The sequence below is a fragment of the Hetaerina americana genome, unplaced genomic scaffold (assembly GCF_022747635.1).
Source record: "Hetaerina americana unplaced genomic scaffold, ioHetAmer1.1.p SCAF_2, whole genome shotgun sequence".
Lineage (NCBI taxonomy): Eukaryota > Metazoa > Arthropoda > Insecta > Odonata > Calopterygidae > Hetaerina > Hetaerina americana.
In genome coordinates this window covers 41,865,718-41,889,308 of record NW_027286763.1, presented here as the reverse complement: position 1 = coordinate 41,889,308, position 23,591 = coordinate 41,865,718, and the positions used below count along the sequence as shown (strand labels likewise).

At 34.8% G+C, this 23,591-nt stretch overlaps 3 protein-coding genes across 3 annotated transcripts in view; 2 read left to right on the top strand and 1 right to left on the bottom strand.

Annotated features, from left to right (window-relative positions):
* The window catches only part of LOC139687729 (ras-related protein Rab-32-like), a 59,551-nt gene extending 48,886 nt beyond the window's left edge, over positions 1-10,665 (top strand). The window contains exons 5-7 of the mRNA XM_071584995.1: positions 1,446-1,506; positions 3,549-3,732; positions 10,056-10,665. Of these exons, the coding sequence (XP_071441096.1) occupies positions 1,446-1,506; positions 3,549-3,732; positions 10,056-10,192 (382 nt within the window). The 3' untranslated portion in view covers positions 10,193-10,665. The remainder of the gene's footprint in view (positions 1-1,445; positions 1,507-3,548; positions 3,733-10,055) is intronic.
* An 86-nt stretch (positions 10,666-10,751) lies between these two features.
* On the bottom strand, positions 10,752-11,611 carry Tim9a (translocase of inner membrane 9). Its single transcript, XM_071584997.1, has 4 exons — positions 11,529-11,611; positions 11,163-11,244; positions 10,971-11,066; positions 10,752-10,894 (listed from the first exon to the last, which is right to left on the bottom strand). Exons 2-4 carry the CDS (start codon positions 11,217-11,219, stop codon positions 10,757-10,759), a joined length of 291 nt encoding a protein of 96 aa, XP_071441098.1. The 5' UTR covers positions 11,220-11,244; positions 11,529-11,611; the 3' UTR covers positions 10,752-10,756.
* A 230-nt stretch (positions 11,612-11,841) lies between these two features.
* On the top strand, positions 11,842-22,197 carry LOC139688078 (uncharacterized). The gene is made up of 3 exons (XM_071585500.1): positions 11,842-12,116; positions 12,189-12,240; positions 21,751-22,197. Exons 1-3 carry the CDS (start codon positions 11,875-11,877, stop codon positions 22,195-22,197), a joined length of 741 nt encoding a protein of 246 aa, XP_071441601.1. The 5' UTR covers positions 11,842-11,874.
* Positions 22,198-23,591: the final 1,394 nt, after the last annotated feature.

Genomic DNA, 23,591 nt, shown 5'->3' with positions numbered 1-23,591 from the left:
AAAATTTCAAGCTGCTCTAAAGGGTCTAGTCTAAGTCCTTTCTTTTCCACCTGTAAAATTTCAAATTTACCATGGTTATTTTCCAACAAAGGTTTTGCAAAATGAGACGTGGACTTTTTTTTCTTTACGCAGGCTTGGTGCTCCTTCACTCGTTCTTGAAATTTTCCACCTGTTTGTCCAACATATACTGCATCACACTCACATCTTAACTTATACACTCCACTTTATGGAATTTTGTCTTTTGTGTGGAATTTGTGAGGTTTCATTTTTTATAATAGGCTATTTCAAACTTATCTTTCGGCAGTTTTTTGTAAATTCTCATAGTAATGCGATCTGAATATACGATTCTACACCATGAAATTTAAAAAGTGTACACTCCAAAGAGAATATTGTTGATGACCTTTTGTACACCTCCCACTCCCCCTTTTAAGCCTACTACCTCTCGATACCTGCGCTAATGGGGGTAAAAAACCCCTCTACTTCCCCCACATCCTCCTCAGAGATATGTAAAGGGCTTTGTATTTATGCCAATGAACTATTTAAAACCCAACCACTTTCCTCCTTGATTAGGAGGAGTGCTCCTCATACGGAGCCTCATGCTTTCCAGCCTTCCCTCCAATAATCATTGCTCACTTTCCTCCCCCACCCACCCTCTGACCTTCTCACCTCCCAGCCCCTACCAGAGTGCAGTATATATAGATGGTTTTCTGTAAGAGTTGTCACCTGAAGATGCAGTCAAAACCTGGTTCGTATCATAATGAATTTTCTGTAGAATCACTAAGTTACTATTGTTTCATTTCCAATAGAATTTTTTCATGAAAATAATGCTTACACCCTTACTATGTATAGAGATATATAAATTGTAATTTTTGTAATGTAATCAAATGTAATTTTTTGTACATAATTCAAGGATGAAATATTGGCTTATTGGGAGTGAATGGGAGAAGATCACGCACCTAGCATGATGCCCTAGTCATTCTTCTAGTTAAATTTACCATCAATTTTGTTCCTGAATACTTAATAATTTGAATTGTAGTTAAATTGAATTAATGACAATAATGGGGTCTTAAAAACCTCTCTGAATAATAATTGATTTTTAAAAGTATGCTTATGTTTTTGCAGAGTCGTAGTAAGAAAAATATTTCGAAATATTGATGTACGTACTGATAATTTATAAATATCTTGATAGTTTGAATCTGCTGAGTAAATCTATGCCAACAACATAAAATATTACATATTTAGTTTTCTTTTCATTTTATTTAACTTAATAATGGCACAAATGAGTAGCTAACTTTAGAAGTATACGCACAATGCCTGCTCATTGACAATCATCAAAATATAAAGTAATGCAAATGTGGAGTAGTTAAAATATTTAAATTCAATAAAATATGTGCTTAAGTTCAAGAAAATTAGAGGAAACTAATGAAACTTTTATTTTTTTAAAGGATTGCAGCTGCGATTGTTTTCGATGTCTCCAGAATAGCAACATTTCAGTCAGTTTACAAGGTGATCTCCTTTTTTTATTCATCATTCAACGCATTCTACCTATTATCTGTATGTTAAGGACTGTTCTTAATGACTATTATCTTCTACAGATCACAAAAAAAGTTTCTCGAGTTTGCCCTCCATTATTCCCTTCATCTCTTTATAATTTCCACCTGCCTTAATGCTACTTAACAAACCTATTTCCTTCTCCACTGACTAAAATCATCTCACATATCACAGCCTTCATTATCTTACTAACTTTCATTATTTCTTCATCCCACCTTTTTTTGAATTTACTATACTCACTTCCTCTTACTATATTTGAAAATTAGTCTTTTTTCCCCTGAATCCAATTTATTTTACCCATTGTTTTCTTTACACATCTATTGTAAGCCTCCACACTCATCCTTTTACCTTAAATATCACATTGTGAATGCATTGTGATATGCTCCATATTACATTTATAACTAATCTTATCTTTATGTCTTTACCTAGTGAACCAGTCATAAATTCCTTTCTTCTGAGAAATGATTCTTTTACCAATGGTTTTCTTCTAATATTCCTACTGCTATAATAACTTTCCTCTGAATTAAGTACAGCCCAAATACATGAATTTCTCTACCTTCTACATTTATTCTCTCCCACTTTAATGTTTAACTTAACCTTCCAGCTTCTTTTAAAAGTAAAAATATGCAAAGCAATAAATCATATGGCTTAGGTGTTATCATTTATAATCTTGAGATATAGTTCCAGCTTGTCAGTGGTTAAATTTGAGATGATAAATGTGTTATCTCAATGCATGGTTTCTGTATATTGTGCAGAATTTCAGAGTCCTAAAATATTAAAATCGCTAAATACGAGGGTCATCCGGAAAGTAGTACCCGTTCGTGCCGCATGAAGTGCTGACGACGCGAGTAGCCGCTGGACGAGGTCAGATAGCTTCAGTGGCTTGTCTGCCTTCTCTGAGCCAAGTTGCGTGACGCTAGCATTGCCTGTGTTGTTTCTGTGATTGTTTACAATGTTTAAAAAAATTGAGAACGCCGCCAGTTGTGAAGTGAGGGCAGTGATTAAATTCCTCAATGCAAGAAACGTTCGCCCATGTGATATTCATCGCCAATTAAAGGAGGTGTATGGAGACAATGTAATGGACGAGTCGTCTGTTCGGCGGTGGTGTCGCAACTTCAACATGGGGAGGGGGAACACACACGACGATGAGCGTTCGGAGAGACCGTCTGTCATTACAGACCAACTGGTGAGCTCAGTTGACGAATTCGTGAGGAACGATCGGCGCGTCACAATTGATGACATCTGTGAGCATTTTCCCAATGTTTCTCGAACAATTGTTCATGAAATTGTTAAACACCATCTGCATTATGCAAAAATTTGTGCAAGATGGGTCCCTCGCGTATCTCAATGAGCTGGCGGCGAAGGACTATGCAGCAGGAATACAGAAACTTGTCACACGTTATGACAAATGCCTTAATTTGCTTGGAGATTATGTTGAGAAGTAGTTTAAAGTATCCTCTTTCAAATAAAATTTTTTATGTTTGTTAATATTTACTTTTGTGTCTTTATTTCACGAACGGGTACTACTTTCCGGATGACCCTCGTATAATACTGCTTTGTAATTACATTTCAACAAGGAAGTGAAACGATTCCAAAAATTAAACTAAAATAAAAATATATGAAAAACTGTAAATTGAATGATAAAGTGGATAATATTAAGTGTTGGAGATCAAAACGGAAAGAGAGTTAATTATTATATAGTGAAATAATTTATGCTTTCAAGTGTTTTCCTAATATGCACCACCATTCTTGTCAAGACATCTATTATTTTAGTAAAACATTCACCTCTTTATGTTACAAGGATAATGAGATATGATGAATATACATATGTGAAAGCAATAACAAAGTTAGTTGAAAGTGTTTTGAGAACGAACTATTTACTAGACTTATTATTAAATAACTTTCTCTGGAATTTTATTTTAACTAATTTAAGAAAGGAGATTTTAACTTCTATGTTTGTTATGAATGTCAATTAAATGAAATGTTCTCTCTGACAGTGGCTTAAGGACGTGAGGGAGAAGGTTTCTTTACCAGATGGCAGTACAATTCCCATTGTGCTGCTAGCTAACAAGTGTGATATTCAAGGGACAATCATACCTAGTGATACAATATCTCGCTTCTGTAAGGACCATGGGATACTAGCATGGTTTCTGACATCTGCCAAGGAAAATGTAAACATAGGTGAGAGACATATAACATGCAATAAGTATTCAAGGTGAAAAATTGTCTTCAATTTAATTGGTGTAATGAAAAATTAGTTTTAAGTTAGGGTCGTGCCCAATTATGGTTTATAGTTCCAGTTTGTTTGAAAGTAAGCAAAACGTTTCAAATCAAAAGATTTCATTCTGCATGATATAAAATCATTCCATGAAGGCAATAAGAAATTAGGACCAATAGTCATCTTAAAATGGATTGGTTTTATGAAGTATATTTTATTTCTCTTTGAAATTGAAATGCTTCCAATGTGACATTCCAACTGCTCTTAACACATCTATTTATAACTATTCTCAATGAACTTCATATGTCATTAAGATGAATGATATGAAAATATATTTGGGCAATATTTGTCGTTGATCTTATTCATACTACAGAGCAACATATAGTTGGCAAACATGTGTTCAGCTGTGATTAACTTTTACACTCTTACTCTGAAAAAATTGGCAAATTAATAATTTACAATCCCACTTTTGCTCTCTTATTAGGAGTAACATTCAGTGAATCACCATATTGAATAACATATAAATTGATAGTGAAATTATTACTTTACAAAATTTAAAAATTTGTAGAGTTACGGCAATCTCCCAGAAACCCATCCATGATCAACAGACTGATCACAACCAGCCTATTGAACACCCTAGTATAGATAGTTCAATAGTTAATGACATAATAATCACAATTAGTATTTTAACTTAAAGTGGACTTACCTCATCTCCATACTATCATCGTGAAAGAGATACCCCTCAAGGTAGACTCCTCAGTTTTGCTGGTGAGGAAGAGTTTAGAAGTGAAGATGGCATGGCATACATACTGGTACAGAACTAAAACCGAATTTAATTTGCATCATGCTTTCTGGAAACTCTGCTCAACTGATTCCTCTAAGTGTCACACTTCACCTTTAATTATGGCAGGAATAAAGAGGTGGTATGTGGTTCTGATTTGTAATCTAAGCCCTCTGCCACAGGAAAAATATAAATGAAAAAATGACTACCGAGTAGCTTTGAAACTTTTATTAAAAATAGAGCAGGCCCAACCGAGCAGTTAAATGATAATTCATTTTAATTATTTATTGAGATAGATTCAGTAGCATTCATTTGAAGCCATACAGGGCCACATTGGGCTCAGATGCTTTTGAAAAAATTGATAATTTCAGGAATGACTTAAGACTGCTCATATAGCAGTAGCATGTAGTATGATGGCATTTTCTTTCATCTTGGTTTTCTCTCACTTCTGAATTTCTGTAAACCATCAAAAATTATTTCATCATGGGAGCCTGTTTTATGTTTGATCTCCATCCTAAGTTGGACTGTGTTTAGTTAAAATCTCTTCTCTATCTAATAACTTCAGGGATGATGATCATTCTACTATTCTACATACATCCTAGTATTGTAACAATTATTAATGGAAGGTTTTGGATGGCCCTTAATGATTATTACATATCATCTTTGTACCATAAGTACCCTATATTACTTCCTTCTAAGGTTCCTCATAAATTCCCCCTGCCTTCATGCTGTTCAAATATCTATTCTCTTCCTTCTCCCTTTTACAATGGCCTTCGATATCCCTTTACCTTTCAAAACTTAGTCTACCCACTTTGTCTAGCTTTTTCAGATTTTCTTTGGCAACTTCTTCCACCATGTTTAAAACTTCATCATTGGTAAAATCTCTTCGTCCAACTTATTTTCAATTCTTCTCCATACCCAAACCTCAAAAGTCTAATTTTCCCTCATCCTCTTGCCTCAAAGACAAGGTTTCCAATTCATAAAGCACTATGCTCCATATAAAAGCTTGTAACATAATTTACTGGTTCACCCAGAGTCACTAATACTGTAGAACACATGAAGGACCTGCCTATATTACTTTGTACACTGCTACATCTTCGGTGAGAGTTCAAGGAGTTGTAAGAGGATGACACATCCTTCACCATAGGTGAAAGTCTGCTGAGGGATTTCAAATGAAATCGGGTCATGTGTTTGCCCTTTGTTAGCAGGTAATTGTGGCCACTTTTGAAATCTGAGTGTGATCTTTCTAAACTTCTCCTATAGGAAAGGATTGGGTTTAATGTGATGCAGTAGTGACTGGATCTAATTTGTGGAAAGGAAATTTTCCAAAATATAAAAATTGTGATTTTCCATAGTGGATTATTGCATACAAAATTTAAATATGACATTTTACAGCTACAGTATCATCTTTCAGTAAATAATACCTATCATGTACCTGATGATGACATTGGTATTGAAAGCCATTTTATGCAATAAATCACAACGGAAAATTACAATTATTATTAGAGGTGAGCATGATTTGATAACGCGCTTTAAGATTTGGGATGGCTATGGTCTATCATTTCTCATTCTCAGTGTGTGACCCATGACACACCATGACATCGCAATGAGTCACTTAAGAATTATTATGAACCTCATAAATACAAATAAATTTGATGTGAAAATGGAAAACATGGTTACTTTTCAATGGAAAGTGGATCAAGTCTGTCCTAGTCCAAATTTAGATATTGATTTTCATTCAAATTTTTGTATGAAACAACATGAGGATTACCATCATTTGGGAATTTGTTCCAGGGACTGGGAAAGAAACAAAAGCATTAAAAATAATGGCCATGAATAGCCTGGCATATCAAGGCCTGGAACTGCAATTGTAGCTGTAAGGTTAGTTTTACATAGCTTTTTAAAAACTAAGGAAAGCAAAAGGAGAAAGATAAGGCAATGGTGGATGCATACTTGTCCAGAAAAAAAGGACAAAGGAGTCAAGATGAGTAAAGTATGCTCAAGATAGAGCCAGAAGTGGACAATCCAGATGTTTGAAAATTTTGCATAAGTGAATAAATATTTGTAAATTTAATAAACAAGTCTGAGATCAGAAATGTATGACAGGACACCAGTATGAGTAACCCTGTTTTCGCTAGAAAAAGTAAATTCTTACTTTTCATATTTTTATGTGCACACAAATAAAAATCTGTTCGACTGAATGCTCAGTGTAATTGAAGTTGTTAGTTTTCACAATTCCCTTTCATTTAATTTTTTTGTTGATCATTTATCACCTTTTTTATTTTTTTTCTGTTAAATGTTTGAGTCAGTTATTTACAATATTTAAGAGTCGATTTTTCCTCTCCAACATCTCCCTTTCTACAAAGAATCATGGCTTAGTTTCTACCCTATATTTTTTCATATATTAATGAGGTTAAAAATGAACCCCATAGTAAGCAATAAAATACTTTCTAGCATCTAAAAATTCACGAAATTAACTAACACCATTGATTCTCCAAGAATGCTATAGAATATGCATAATATTAGAATTGAATATATTCAGTTGAATCGCAGTGTGCAAGTAAAATGATATGCTAAATGATACACATTATCTCCATTAACGTTCAATATATTATTTAGCACACTGACAACAATAGAGTAATATTGAGCTAGTTATTTTTTTTATATTATCACTATGAGATGACCCCTAGAGCTGTACTGGTGGGAGTAATGATCAGAGCTCCTGGTAGGGTCACCCACATAGCTCGAAGTTAGGAGCCAGACAAAAGGTAGTCCACGCAACGTCTGTTACTCAGGGAGGCAGCCGCCAAGGCATCCAACCCCAGTGGGGTGGCATTGAGTGATGGTGTCATGATAAAAATACTATTGAGGAAGGCAACAGGAAACAACCACAATTATTAATCTCATGATTTTTATGATCATAAGTATACAGAAAATGCATCCTGGCAACTATGGGACTTGGCCCAATCGGCTGTGTGTCCTGCCCGACAGCAGGAGAGGCAAGGAAAATATTTGATAGTGACAGGGGATTGGAATGCTACGGTAGGTGAAGGAAGAGATGATGATGAGGTAGGGGATTACAGTTTAGGTACGAGAGATGGCCGCAGGGAGAAAGCAATTGAATTATGTAGGCAACACTTGGTAATGACTAACACCACAAAAGGCATAGGTATACATAGAAAATGCCAGGTGACTCAGAATGGTATCAGTTGGATTATATTATGGTTGAGCACATATTTAGGAACAGCGTGATCAATTCAAACAGCTTCCAACGAGCAGATGTGGCCTCTGATCACAATTTAGCTGTTATGAAATGTAATGTTGGTTTCAAAAAGATAAGGCAGGGGTTAAGAAATGGAATGTAAAAGCATTAAATGGATTTACAAGGACAATCAGCAGGCTGTAGAGAAAATCATTGATGACCGTAAAGACCTGTGTACTATCAAAGAAAAATGGGAAGGTATCAAGAGAGGGATATCAAAAGCCGTAAAAGAAACTATAGGAACTGATAATGGGAAAAGGACAAGGAAACCATCAATCACGAATGAGACGATTACAAAGATGGATGAGAGAAGAAAATGGTAGAATATAAACACAGAGTTAGGCAACAGAAAACACAAAGAATTACATAATAAACAGGGACGGGCAATAAATAAAGTAAAAGAAGCGTGGTGGAAGATGCAGTCTAGGATATGGAAAGTTTGCAGAAGAAGGGTGAAATTGGGCTGCTATACTAGAAGGATAAAAAACTATCTGGAAATAAGAATGGAAGATCTGTGTTAACAGTTAGAGATAAGTCGGATAATAAATTTTTTAAACAGAAAAGATCCAAGAGAGATGGAAGGAATATAAAGAGAAATTTAATGGTTAAGTCCAGGCATACTCAATGATGAGATGCAAAGAGCATTAACAGAGATGAAATCAAATAAGGTTGTGTGGGTAGACAACACTCCTACAGAACTACTCAAGGGTTTAGGAAAATGTGGGAGGAAGAGCCTATATGGAATGATTCGTAGTATCTATGAGGGAGGAATCTGGCCGGAAGACTTTGTGAGATCAGTGTTAGTTCCTATTCCGAAAAAAGTAAAGGCTATATCATGTGAGGACTACAGGACGATAAGTTTGATATCCCACGCAGCTAAAGTGGTTCTCAGGATCATTAACAAAAGGATAGAGAGTAGGGCAAATGATTACTTACGAGATGATCAGTTTGGGTTTAGGAAGGGGAGAGTTATAATCGATGCCATTGCAGTAATGAGATCACAAATCAAGAGGAATATAAAATACAATCAGGATGTATTTGCCTGTTTCGTAGATTTCGAAAAAGCATTTGATAGAGTGAATTGGAAAAAGTAATGAGTATTGCACTAAATAGGAATAGGGGTTGCAAGCATTGATGAGTGCATTGGATATTCAGTATGATAGATATGGGATAAGAATCAATATAAATATAACAAAGGCTATGCGATTTTCCAGAAAGACAAAGGCTAAGCTAAACATTAAAATAGGAGGGCAAAAGCTAGAGCAGGTGGAACAGTTTATGAATCTCATAAATGATTTTGACCAAAATGGTCAAAGTATTAGGGATGTGAGGAGAAGAATTTCACAAGGAGGAGAGAGTTGATGGTAGGGACGTTGAGTAAGGATGTCATGAAAAGGCTCTTTTAAACTTTGATATGCAGCGTGCTTATGTACGGTGTGGAAACAGGGTCACTGAAGCAGGAGGATGCACGTAAATTGGAGGCTTTTTAAATGTAAGAGTGGGAAAAATGGAGCTGGTGAAGTGGACAGAAAGGAAAATAAATGAGGAAGTGTTAGGTATGATTGGTGGGGAGAAGGGATTGTTGGAAGAAATCATAAGGAGGCAGGAAAAATGGATGAAGGGCATATTGGTTGGCAGTGGGATGCTAAAGACTGAGATAGAGGAGAGAATATTTGGCAAACAAGAAAAGGACAGGAAGAGGATAGGGATGTCGGACGGGATGAAGGGAGGATGTACACAGAGATAAAGAGGGACTTGTTGGAGAGTTGGTCGCTGGATTGTGTTTTGCTTGGAGAAACAAAATATTTATTTGGTAGTTATGTCAGTCCAAAACCTACCTTAGCCGGTAGATTAGCTAGTAATAATAATCATTATGAGACAAATGTGAAATAAATCAACATGTGTGGTGTTGAATCAATGTGATTTTTTCCTGGTACCATGTAATTTTTTAGCTGTCACCAGGGATTGCACAAAACAAAAACATGTTGATGAAACAGATTTGAATTGGTTAGAGTATTTGGGTTTTAAAATTTAAATCATGGCTCCACCAGAATCAGCAGTCTAGAAATGCAGGTAAATATTATAGTTATGTTTATCTTTATAATCTGTGCAATCTAGTTTTAAAGCAACACAATCAGTACATACATATCCTTGATATTTACCCATCCATTTGAGGTTATAAAATATGCGAAGGATGATTACGTATCTCAAAATCTTTAAATATTCTCTTTTTTATTTTTCAGAAGATGCAATCAGTACTTTGGTCGAAAAAGCAGTCCAGATAAAAAGGCAGGAGGGACTGAAGAGTGATTCAATCATTCTCAGAGAAGCAACAAGACAAACTAACGAATTTGAAAAGAAGACTTCTTGTTGTACCTGAGTTAGCTCATAATGAAGACTGATTGCACAAACATTTCAATGGGCTGAATTTCCTACGAGCCCCAATGTTGATTTCCATGCAAAAAATTCTTGAGAAATGAGGAAGACAAAGGCCCACGAAGAATCAAGCTTATGTGAATCAGAAGTTCTCCATTTTGTATTGTAAACTGAACAAATTGGCGAGAAGGTTACTGTGTAAATTCCAATAAACTTAAAAGTAAATTATTTGTTCAGCATTTGAAGTGCTTAATTAAATTTGAATTTCACGAAGGAATCTGGAAGGACTTCACAAGCATGTTCACATATCAAGGAATACATGTCTCAGGAATTAAAATTAGTGTAAAGGGGCGAAATTTTCATGTAATGAATCTCTATATTTAATGAAAAGAATTTTGTACTCGAGTCACTGTATATAATCTAGTTTTATGATAAGATGTACATAATTTGGTACAAATTAAATAATGCACAACTAAAGAGCTTTATTAACTTCCTGGAGTCCCCTTTTGATTCGTTAGAGCTATCAAACTACTTGTAAATATTTCACTTTGATATTTACACTTTACGGTCACCTCGGTATAGCACCAGCCTTCTGCGCAGCAGCTAATTGATTTTCGTTAGCTAACATTTGAAATTCTTGAAATCTCTGTGATATCCTCTGATTCATCTTCAAATATTTTTCCATGCAGTTTAATGCACATTTATCCTGTAATTGAAAATATATATCAGCAAAGCGTTTAACCACGACCTGTCAAAAATTGTACAATTATTCTCACACGTACCTCTTTATCTCTAACTTTCCTCGTAGTGAAATCCCATACACAATCCACAAAGCATATTTCGGATAATTTATTGTATGACGTTAAGAAGTCCCTAAACTATAACGAAAGGAAAAATCACTGTAGGATATAAATTCGTTTTCCTCTACCCAATTATATTCATGCAAAAGATTGATTCACTGAAATACGACATACCGACTTAATTTGATCTGCATCTACATTATCTGTCGTTGCTTGAGGTTGAGCTGCCATATTTGCCTGCTTGCTTGGCTCGATTCTGAAAGAAAAAGGTACATCAGAAAGAAACCATTGACAGATTTTCCGAAGAAATCCAAATGCTCAAGGAAAATACATTAATAATGATATCCCTAAAGCCTTACTTCATATGGCACTTAAATGTACAATTCAACGGAGTTGACCACAATGCACTTCATACCATATTTAAACAATATGAAAGTATTGACTTTGTTAGAAGTTTACCTAGGAATATATAACACATATAAACTTAGGAATTTTATCATAGTACCGGGACGTCAGTACTGTGAACAGCATGTGATTTACCTTAGCTAGTGCTCGTTGTCCGTTCCTCAACAATCCATGCTGTTTATCTCTTTACCATGTCGACGGCGTTCGTCGGTTTTCATCTGTTTTTAACTCTGACTTATTTTATTTTCCGCGTTCATTTGTTTTCCATATGTTTCTGATACAAATTTTCGGAAAAGCTAACCTAGCGCAAAGGAAATGCCGCGCTTTGTGTTATTTAACGTTATTTCATATTTCTTTTCATAATCGTGTAGATTGGCGCGTATACATAGTATTTGTTTGTAACATGTAAGAATATCGCTCAATATAGCTCTTGATAGAACCTTTAAAACTGAATCAGCCTTAGCCTGATATAGCTGCAAGAATGTCTTTCAATCGTAATGAGAAAAAATCGAGAGGTGGGTATGCCGTGGTCGAAAGCATGATATCGTCGTATATTTGGAGGGCTCCCAAAGTCATCATACAAAGGCATAACTCAGGTAGTGCAGTGAAACAATTATCAACAAATTCATCGGACAAATTCAGTTTACCTTGCTTTTACAACGAAGGAACTGACAGCAAACTAGGGCATTCCACCGCGAACTTTCAGCATAGAATGCATAAATCGTAAGTCAAATTGCTCTAACTTGGATTAGCTAGTGGATTATAATTTTAATTTATCTAATTGCGTATTTTTAGAGTGCAGACATCGACTACCGGAGCTGTTGCTAAACGGAATTCCAACTGCTGGGTAAGTTTTCACCAGTCATTCTAGTTTCCATATTTTGTGTTTAAGGTTCCTCATTTTCATTGGGATAGCGAATTTAATATTTGTCCATGAGAGCTACGGTCGTTAAGTCTATTAATAAATGTTAATTATTTTCTCGTGACAGATGTTTGGATAGGTACTTCGAGCATAGTCTTATTAGCGTTGAAAAGTTATTAGCCGTTCCATTTCAGTGTCTTCCCATCAATTCGTTGCAATGTTGATTACGTCAAGTTCAGTTACAGGTCAAACTTAGCAGTACGACGATGCTTTCAAAGAAAACTAGTATATAACCCATTGTTTAAGGTTTCAAAGGCAATATAGTCTGTTGTGATTAAAACCACATTATCATCAATTATCTAAACAAGTAATTATGACTGTTTATAATATTCCAGATTATTTTTGTTGTAGAAGTTTGAATTTCAGACATCCCATAATTCAGTTGGTTTGGAACGCCATAATTTGAAAGTATCCAATTAGCGCGAAGAGGATAATATGAGTCCGGTCTTAATATTAATTTAGTTTTTACCTTTATTCAGCGCTGCAGTATTGCTTATAATCTTTCGTGAAAATACCAGGCAGCATAATTTCCTCTTTTTTGGTGCTGGAATATTAAGTAACTAACAGTAAGTGTTATTTGACGTTTAACTTCCTTCAAGTAACCAATGCAAAATTAGCGGAAAGAAATATCTAGTGTGATGATGTCTACAAATACAGTGGATTTCACATTTTTCCGCCTCAATTAAGTGTGTGTGCCAAATTCATATTTTATGGTCAATTAAGTTTTTAATATAAACTTGGTGAGTTAGGAAGAAGAAAGTTTGATTTCCATAAAACTTCGCCAATTATTACTTATTCATTTCATTTAGGGAACGCTATTTCGTCATGTATATTGTTTCGATTAGGAGTGTCATAATCCTGAGTGAAAACTTGGGCCAATAACTGGTTGTATATCTTCAGTTATGCATGAATTTTATGTGCGATTTAGTGCTAAAATTGTACTTCTAGCTAAAAATAAATCCTCACGTTATACCTAATTTCTGAAAGTATTTCAGTCATCATCAGGCACCTTATATCTATCTATTACATCACTACTTTCATTGCTGATTATCCCAAACCTTGTTTTAAATAAGGTTTTTTGGATCCTTGCAGATGTATTGCATTTTAGTGTGGGCTGTGTTCTAGACCCTTGGCAATGAGCTATTAGAATGTATGTTTCCCTATCCTCTGTAAAAATCAGATTAAAAAGTCAATACTTCATCATAAGGTTTTTTGTGGTAATTCTATGCGCTAAACATAGTTAGAGACTATGATGATTGGTATTCTATCATTGAAGGTATGTTTTGGATGGACACATACTGAGCAACAATGAATTTTTTACCTCACCGAACAAAAAAAGCGACTTGACTACACTAAAATAAGCACTACGCTAACTTCAATTCCACATACATTCTACCTTCCTTCATTCCATCTAACATAGCTATCCTTTTCCTACTCCTGAATCGCCTGCCTAATGCCCTCCTTTCTATCACAGTCTTTAACTTTCCTCTGCCAATCACAATGCTCTGCATCCATCTCTTCTACAGCCTTCTGATTTCTGCCAGCAATCCCCTCTTCTCTCCACCATGATTTTTGGAGTGCAATAGAAATGTTTTTGCTTAATTATTTTTCCAATGTAATCGTTCCTGTATTAATTCCTCATTTTCTTCTTGTTCTTTAAATAAACATAATCACCTTTATTAATTGCGTTAGGTGGAGACCATTTGGCTCCTCAAAATAGAAGATTAAAATCAGAAAACAAGCCATTGGTAGAACTGAAACCTACAGCCTTTGTCTGGGAGAAGGGAAATATTTATTATCAATAATGTATACAGGATGTGGTAGGAAGAATCATATTTTCCTTTTTTCAAATGCTTTAATTATTTATTCAAAATGTCTTCTAGCCCTATATTTGCCCTATTATGAACCATTTCTGTAATATCATTAATAAGCATGTAAATATAAAGATTTTTTGACTCCCTTTTGAAGCCCTGCTTTTTTTCTCTTTCATGTTAACTGTCCTATGCACTGAGAGCTCATCTTACATATTAAATAAATAGATAAATTTCTTTATTCGTGTGAAATGGATAACTTAAGGTCCCTTCTTGCATTTAACCCTTCATCAAGTACTTAACAACAATAATAATAATAATAAAAAAGAGAAAATAAGAAAATATAAAGCGATATAAAAAAAGGAAAGAATACTAAAGTCATATATATCTATAGTAAAAGTAATAAGCGCAAGATGTAATTTTGTGGGAAAAATGTTGGGAGTTCAGACATGGAGACCCTAGCGAAAGCCCACTCAGGAAAACACCCACAAAGATGGCAGGTGTGAAAAACCTCCAAAAACCCTGCAAGTTAGTATAAAAAAATAAATAAGTTACTATAAATACATATATAAGAGTGTGAGGTACAGTACAGAACAATATGGTAACACATATTCAATACAATATACAATGGAGTATCGTACAATAAATGTTTGAATATACAGACATACTACTTGTACATACATACATACATACATACAGGTATATGAATATAATTGTATATTACTTATTCTTATCACTTTTCCCTCGGCCTACATGCATTTTCAGGGTGATCAGTGATCGGAAATTACATGAAAAGTTAGGAAAATATAGCAACTAAAAATAACCAGGAAATTTCTTTAATGTCAGGGATCCATTGTAGGGATGCCTAGTCAATTTTGTAATTAAATTTAAAATGATTTTCTAATAAAAACTAGACAAACTTCAGAACTGAAATTTTTAAAGGGAATATTATGTTTTATGTCTCAAAAGAATTTTCATTATATCCTTGTCATCCATCTAATGGACCATGTTTCACACTCTTATTCTTCTCTTTTTCACTTTTCCATTAGCTGCTTTCTAATCCATGGGGTGCCACATTTAAAACTAATTTTATTGAACATTTTTCACATTACTTTATGCATTTTCCCTGTCGTTTGCAGTATATTTTTTAAGAGTTGCATTTACCCAATGTACAATGGCTAAATGTTACCTAATTTGTCAAAACATTCTTGGAAATTGATTAAAAGAGCTTTTACATACCACATATACCGTAGAACCAGGATGATTCCTTGTCAAAACCATATTTTTTACTGATGGATGTGTATGTGCATGCATTCAAGACCATGGATAATACTATCCATGGTCATGTGTGTATTTAGAGTGAACTGCCATTTATTATTGAACGCTTGCATCATAAATGGAAACTATAGCTGAAAATGCCTTTAGCACTTGTGGAATTGTTTTTAAAATGATATGCTTTGAAGCCTGGTGACAACCTGTGTTACAAAGGAAACATTTTAAACATTAGTTAAAAATTCCATTTGATGTTTTACCTTAATCCATTTTGTTGCATTATTCCCTCTCTCTCTTCTACTCATTAACATTTCTCCTCGGGGACAGTTTTATTATTTTTGTAAGTAATGGTGGAATCAATAATGTCACTTTGCCTCTCTCTTTTTCTTTAGTTCTCTTTCACAATAGCAGTTCTTTTTAATTTGTGTGTTTTAACAGAACCTCAAAGAGAAACATTAATTATTTTAAGTCATCCAATTTTTTATCCATAAACATATATTTCCAATGCTTTGAAAACTTTTGGCTGACAGAGTGCAAAGGAAAAACCAAATTACATACATCTGTCACCCTACTGCTCTGTCTAATGAAGTGAGGGAACATTTAGGAAAATCTGGAAATGTCTCGCAATTTCATTATTGGATTTTGCCAGCCCCTCTGTATTTGCCTTTTGGTTTCCATGTGTGGTCTTTCTAACAAATCAATTATATCTGAAAGTGTACCCAATCCACCTTGTTCTTCCTTCCCTCCAGGGCTCTATATTGCTTATTTTTCTTCAGCTTTTTAAAATCCTTGCTTACTTTTTACTAATTTTAATCAGTCCATCTGAGCATCAACAGGTATGTGTCAAAGAATTCTATTCTTCTTATAGTGAGAAAATTAGTGAGCTGTAGAAACTTTGAGTTCATTTAAAAAGTACTGTGTTTGATGGTATATAAGATTTACCTTTTTTTCGAAGTTATGGTTCAATAAATCAGCTATCTTACAGGTATATATGAATGTCCAAACTCCATGGGCTAACGTTCTATGCTGAATGTTGTTTATACCCCAGACGGTCACAACTACATATTTTGACTCGATTATATTTACTACTATGGTACATAATATTTATTATTCAGTTGAAGAAAGTTGTTGTTGGGATTGTTATTAATATGTTCATCACTATTGTATGATGTTAATATTATGTTGCTCGCTTGTACAATGACCAAAGGAGTGTGAGCAAGATATTGAATGAGCTTGTTTGTATTTTATCACAACTGATCATTACAAAACAGCATGTGCACTTCTTACTGAGTGGAATTGATTTAAAAGAATTACCCAAATAAATTACATGTGCTTTCACATGGACTGCTAACATTTTTCATTGTGTGTGGCCTACTGAAGGGAAAGTGCATTTTAAATGCTGTCAAATACAGTAATTTACTCCAAGAATCAGTTGATTAAATTCTATTTGAATTGAGGTTTACAGTATGAAAACAGGAAAGGTAAGTAGATCTCAAAAAGAGAAAAATAACTGAAACACCCACAGGTCCTTTGAACCCAGTAGTTGCCCTGTCTTCATGAATGTCTCCTTAATATGGTCTCCGAGGTTTGTCCAATAAATATGCCAACTGAGGCCGTAGAAATTTATTTTGCAAAATTTAGTCTACATCGATTTTGTCCCCTTCAAAGCACTCTCCATTCGCTGCTATGCACTTTTTTCATCTTCTTTTCCACTATTTAAAGCACACTTCGAAGTCCAGAGCAGTTGGGCTTTTTAGAATTATCATTGTTTCTGGCTTTATTGTGTCCACATCTTCCCTGTGATGTCCCCTCATCACATGTTTTGCATTTTGGGAATAGGAAAAAGTCACAGGGGCGAGATCTGGCGTATAAGGAGGATGATCAGGGATGGTAATTGAATTTTTTGCCAGAAACTGGTGAACAATGAATGCTGAATGTAAAGGTGCATTGTCATGGTGAAGGATTCACCCATCGCACGAGTCAAATTTGGTCGCTTGCGATCTCTTAAACGCTTGAGAACTGTAAGGTAGAACTCAGTATTTACTGTTTTTCCTTCTGGAATAAATTCATGATGAATAACACCTTCAACATCAAATAAAGCCTGTAGCATGACTTTGATTTTCGATTGGCTTTTTCTTGATCTATTGGTTTCATTTGATCCACTTGAAAATGGATGTTTTCTTCAGAGCATTATCACCGTAAACAGCTGTCAACATTTCAGTAATTTCTTGATAAGTTTTACTGCACTTCACCAAAAACATGATGTTGATTCGTTGCTCTGTGCTTTCGTCAATTTCCATTTTTGACAAACAGTGAAAACGAGGGCAACAGAAACTAACATAACTGACATCATACGCACCGCTCAACTATCTGTCAGCCACAGACGGCTCATTGGGACTCAGGCGACTAGCGCCACTAGTGGGTGGGTCTGTAGTCCACATCAAGACCGCCAAATTGCATCAGTTCACATATTTATTGGATAGACATTGTATTCATCGCTTGATGTCAGTCGAACTTCTTCCATCCCAAGTTATACTGTTGCACATGTATAAGAAGGATTCCAATTGCCCTAGTCCTGCAGGTACAGTTATCCCTGTGTTGTCACCCCTCATCCTCCTTAACACAATAGCACAATTTGAGCCTTCTTGGCTAATCTTCTTGAGCATGATGCCCACTCTCACAATTTTCTAGCTAATTCCTGAGGATATCACCCCTGTATTTGCCACTTTAAAAGCTGTTAGCCCCTGACCCACTCAATCTTATTCACTCCTGGGGTGTCTATCACCAGTCTACCCATTTCCATGTTTTGGTTCTTCATGATATCTAAATATAACCATAAAAACCATGGGGTATACCTGGACCAGAGAGCCTAAGTTTCATTCATGCCTCTGGGCACCATCACCTTCACCCAAGCTGTGTGGTTTTTTGGGTACCAGATCCTACCGGGACACATAGGTGGCAATGGGCCCCCCCAACCTGATGTGTGAAATTTAGATACTGTTAGGCTTAGTATTGGGTGAACTCCACCCTCACCTATCAAACCAAAGTTCAGGTCGATTACTATAGATTATTGGCATTATTAAGAGAGCCTCAAGTTCATAGTGTATGAAATTTTACTGGACATTTAGTACCCACAATAATGCTGTCGTATAAAAGAAACAAATATACTCATGTTATTTATTTAATTAATTATACATGTCATCAGAAGATAATTAATGGTATATCTGATTTGCGGATGTATGCCATTAACAGCAAACTTAAATTGTGTTGTGGAGATGCAACCCATGACACCCCAAAGTGTTTTTTAATACTACTTTTGAAAGTATTTTCAATGGTATTTTTTAAATAGTTAGCTGTGATTTTTTTTACTGGAGGTGATTTTTCATTCACTAAATGAATTGTTTTGAGGGAAAGGAGATTTAACTATATGTATATTGTTATGTTTTTAATGTCAAATGCTAGTGCACATATCCCTGAATTGATATTTCACTCTTTCCCTGGGTATAAACACACACCTTTGATTGCTTTTGATTTTATGGCATAATTTAAAATTTTTGCAATTCTATTTAATGTGATTTTTTGGCATTTTTTCTTCAGTTTAGACTGGACCCTTAAGACTCTTGATATTCAAATTGCAGTGGGTTGTCAATTAATGCTGACAGTTTTTGTAGCAAGTAATATTTATTTTTTAAATATATTTATTATCAGCAACATAGGTCCATATGTAATGATTGATGAAGCAGAGGAGAAATCAAAAAGTTGCGCAAATCGGGTATAGAATGCAAACTTGGAAAATTGTTTGAAAAATTGCAAAAAGTCATGGAAATTAATGATCAAATCTCTGGAACATCTTCATTTTTAAGTTATGCCTTTGACCTGTACTATATCAAATTTGTATGATGCACTCATGCTATATTTTTAAGGGCCATCGTTTACAAATGCATTATGCACAGCATTGATAACAGTACTGGAACCCGCAGGAAACTTCTTTCAATATGTTGAATCTCCTACTTTTTTGTGTTATTAAAAGTTTAATAGGTTGGGCAAGATTTCTCTTCTCTATATGAGTTTACTTATGGTTCCTGTCATCATCTCTGTGAAAGCTATTCACCCAGCACAGGTCTTTAAATTTCCTTACTACTTAGCGAACATCAAAAATGCTTCTGAAATAGGTGAACTGTTCTATCCACTGTAGTTTATGCACCCTAGCTGTAGTGTTTATCTTAAGATTCATATATTTTGAGAATCTCATTGTCTTCATTTTCTTTTCATTGATAGCAGGCCTATCATACTGATTAGGTGATGAATATTCATCACATTTTTTCATCATATTATGGTGGAACCATTTCCTTTTTCTGAGGTCTATACTATATGTTAAAATTTTGATTTATTAGGTCTTCACTCACTGAAATTTTAAGATTAATTATGGTTGTTGTTGATGGTCATGCATGTATTGTGAAGTAGGGAGAGACAAAGGGTGGGTGTAAAGGAAAATAAGGGTGAAAAAGGAATGGTGACTCATTGAGCTCTGTCAAACAGTGGTGGTTTTGATATTGGACCAGTTTAATGTAGATATTACCCACAGTTATTTTGTGTGGCCCAGGATAATCAGAATTTTATGTTTTTTTGAAAATTGAGTGAAAAGAGAATCAGGGAGTATTTGTCTTATATTCCATTCTTCTAAATCCTTAATATTGTGACAACCTTATTTTCATTGTAATTAACTTCCTTGAACTATTGTTTACCATCTAATAAATCCACATTGATCCTGCGTAATATTCCCACTTTTGTTCTGAATTGCTTTCTTTTGGCCTCGAGTCGATTAACCCTTTTTATTCATTACGAAAGAACTTCATATTTCCAGCTTCTCTGCTATTTTAATTCCTTCCTAATGTTGCAACATTTTTTATTTATACTTTTCCTTAAGTATAAAAAATCAAAACACTTTAATCCAAATTTTTTCTACTCTAAGTACTATAATCCTCTTAATTTCATATATTTTAGGATGCATAGAATCTTTCACTTCTTGATTCCACTAGACATTAACTTTCTGACCACTGCTTTTCCATGTATGCTTTCAGTGCCTTCTGCAAACATGCCTTTCAAACTTTTCCAAGCATTATGTAAACAGAATGGTTTGAGGCATCACTTTGTGAAGTGATTTATATCGGGAAAGAAAATACGTTGTTCTTCCATGTATATTTTGTAATGCACTACCTTGGTTTCGACTTACCTAAGTCCTGATGATGACTTTGTGAGTCAAAACCTAGGTCATGCATAATAAAATATATGTGGAAGAACAAAGTATTTTCTTTTCCAACATTATGTAAACTCCTGTTTGTGATATATTTGTGACATTTCACCTATGTTCAGCTATCCTCAAGCATGCATTCCTACTGTACACTTACATTTTTGACTTGCAGCTGTTATACTTTCACTCCTTATTGCTTTTGCTCTCGTGTTTTACCTGTTTTCCACTTCCTCCAAGATCTACTTCTGATAATACCAAGTAGTGGTCTATGCATGAAGTAATCAAAATTTGCCATTTTTAGTGATTTGGCAAATATCTCCCTCATTGTCAGATAAGCAGGCATCAAGTTTGCTCATTATTTTAATGTTCACAGTATCATCATCAGTGGGTGTGCTCTTTTCAAGTAAATGTTTTTTTATTTACCTTAAGTTTTCATCCCTGCAGTGTACTTAATTACCCATGGGAACACTTATAAGCATACCAATTTATTCAGTAACAGTGAATTATTACTTTGCATGTTTATTTTATTATTGAATATAATATAAACAGTAATCTACCCATAGGTCGGTTGAGTAGGTTTTAACAGAGTTCATCCAGCACTAAACCCAACGGCATGTGTAATTCACACATCAGGGTTGGGGGGCCAGTGCTCTTCTCTGCACCAGTTATGATTTCCCAGGAAGATCTGGTATCCGAAAAATGGCATAGCTTGGGTGCAGGTGGCCAGAGAGGCTTACCCGGGAATCAAACCTGGGCCCTCCGGTCAGTTGTCCAATGCTCTACCCCTGGACTACTGTGACCTACATTATTGGATATTTTATTTTATTATTGAATATGTGAATGATTATTATGTTGTGTTATCATAGTGCTCTTTGGATACGTCTTTAATCTAAGCTTACTTGATCATTTCATTCCTATAGCTATTTGGTCCCAAATTTCATATACCCTCCCTTACTTTCCTTTACGTAATATTTTACCGTGGATCAGTCAATACAGTTTTGGAATTCATTAATATTCTCATCTCACACATATAATAATAGCTTAGAGGCAAACACATGAGAGTGGATTGTGAAAACACTAATACCTATCAATGTATTTCAGAATCCAGCAATGGCTTATGGACCAGTTAATGCATTGAGTCGGAGCAAGCCAGTCACCTCTGGCCAAAGAGCCAAACAAGAGAGAATCCCCCCTGATGAAAGAAGAGCTAGATCAATAGTGAAACCCTTGACTGTGTATGATCCACGGAAGATCTATGGATTTGACATTAAAAGGAAAATTAAGGCCAGACCACCTCATAAAAGCAGAACATTTGTGGATTCTAAAAATGTTTCCCTGGAGCTACAGAAATCTAACATATTGGAAAGAAGAAATGTTGATTCAGTTAATGATCCAGGAAATAAAGAAGCCAGGGCTTCAAGGGAATCATTGTGTGGATTTTCTTTGAGTGATCAACTGAGGAATTCAGAGATATTCCAGTGTCAGCAGGTGTTTGATCCAACTGATTACATGGAACTTGAGCACTCAGGTAAAGAAAGCATTAGGTGATGAAGTTCTTCCTTGGTTTTATTTTTAATTTTGGTGCTATGGGGGCAAAATTTACCCCTAGAGAAAGCAGTGTTTTACGTGATGGTGCGTAATAGTTTGATGCACCTGCCGTTTTCTGATGATGGCATGGTGATGGCTGTTGACTTTTTTCTCCAAATAAATAGGTGCCATCATCTTCGGTATACAAAATACTGCTATGTAAAGGCCATGTAAACTGTAATTTAAAACATAGCAGTATGTTGATGTACCAAATATTTGCATTAGTGTGGTTTTTTTAATGGTATTCATAGCCTATGCTGAAATTCAAGTTGTTAGTCATATCATATAACCCAATGAGGTGTATATTTAAATTCGTCAAAGTGCCTTTAATTAGTGATGCACCCTTAACAATTGACCTTATATAATGCACTCATATTGTTAAATGTATACAAAATTTCTGTTTTGCTTTGAGTGATTAGTAGTGGGTGTATATCCTACATATGTTCAAACTCATCTTCTAATTCCTCAGGGGAATAAAGCAAGTAATTTCTATTAAATTTTTCAAGTGATAAATGTATATTCCTATTTCAACTGTAAGCATTATGTACATTAATATTTTTCATGCTTAAACTAAGCCACCAAAATTTTAGAGAAAACTCATAAGTTTGAAAGATTATACATTGCACGTAATTATACATCAGCATGTAATTATGCATCAGCATGTAATTACAGTGATAATTTTATCTCTGGGCATTATCCACAACTTATTTGACGACTACCGTGCTGATTTCATAAAAAATATTGTTGTCCATTATAAATCTGTGCTTGAAAAATACTTGTACATATGAATTTGGTTTGCTAGTCTTATTATTGATAAAACATTGTAAATTTGATAAAAATTTCATTATTTAAAGCAAAAACTCTCATTTAAACTTTCTATCAAAGATGAATATGATAGCAGAATCTAAATCAAGTTTCAATGAGTTAAATATTTATAATTTTTTTTTAGTTTTTAGAAATTTTGCAGCTCTTAGTTTTTCACAATGGAAGAATATTTAACATAGAGTTTGCTTTACTCCACCGGTAGACTCATACCGAGCCACTGAAGAAACAACACTGTCCAAATGAGTGAACAAGTGGTTGGTTTCAAACCACACTCAAAATATGTCATGGATGTTTTGTTTTTTATTATTGATAGTACACTTCAAGGTAGTTTTTGTTTGGACACAGTCTAAACATTTCTACCCTTCTTTACCTTGTTCAGCGGGCACACCCAGACTTCCCTCACTACATTAAACTGTTCTTCATTTTCACGTACATTCCACCTCCCTTCATTCTCTGCAGCATAGTTGTCCTCTTTTGCCCCCTACCTCTCCTGGCTGTTGTTCTCCTCTCTATCACACTCTGCAAAATTC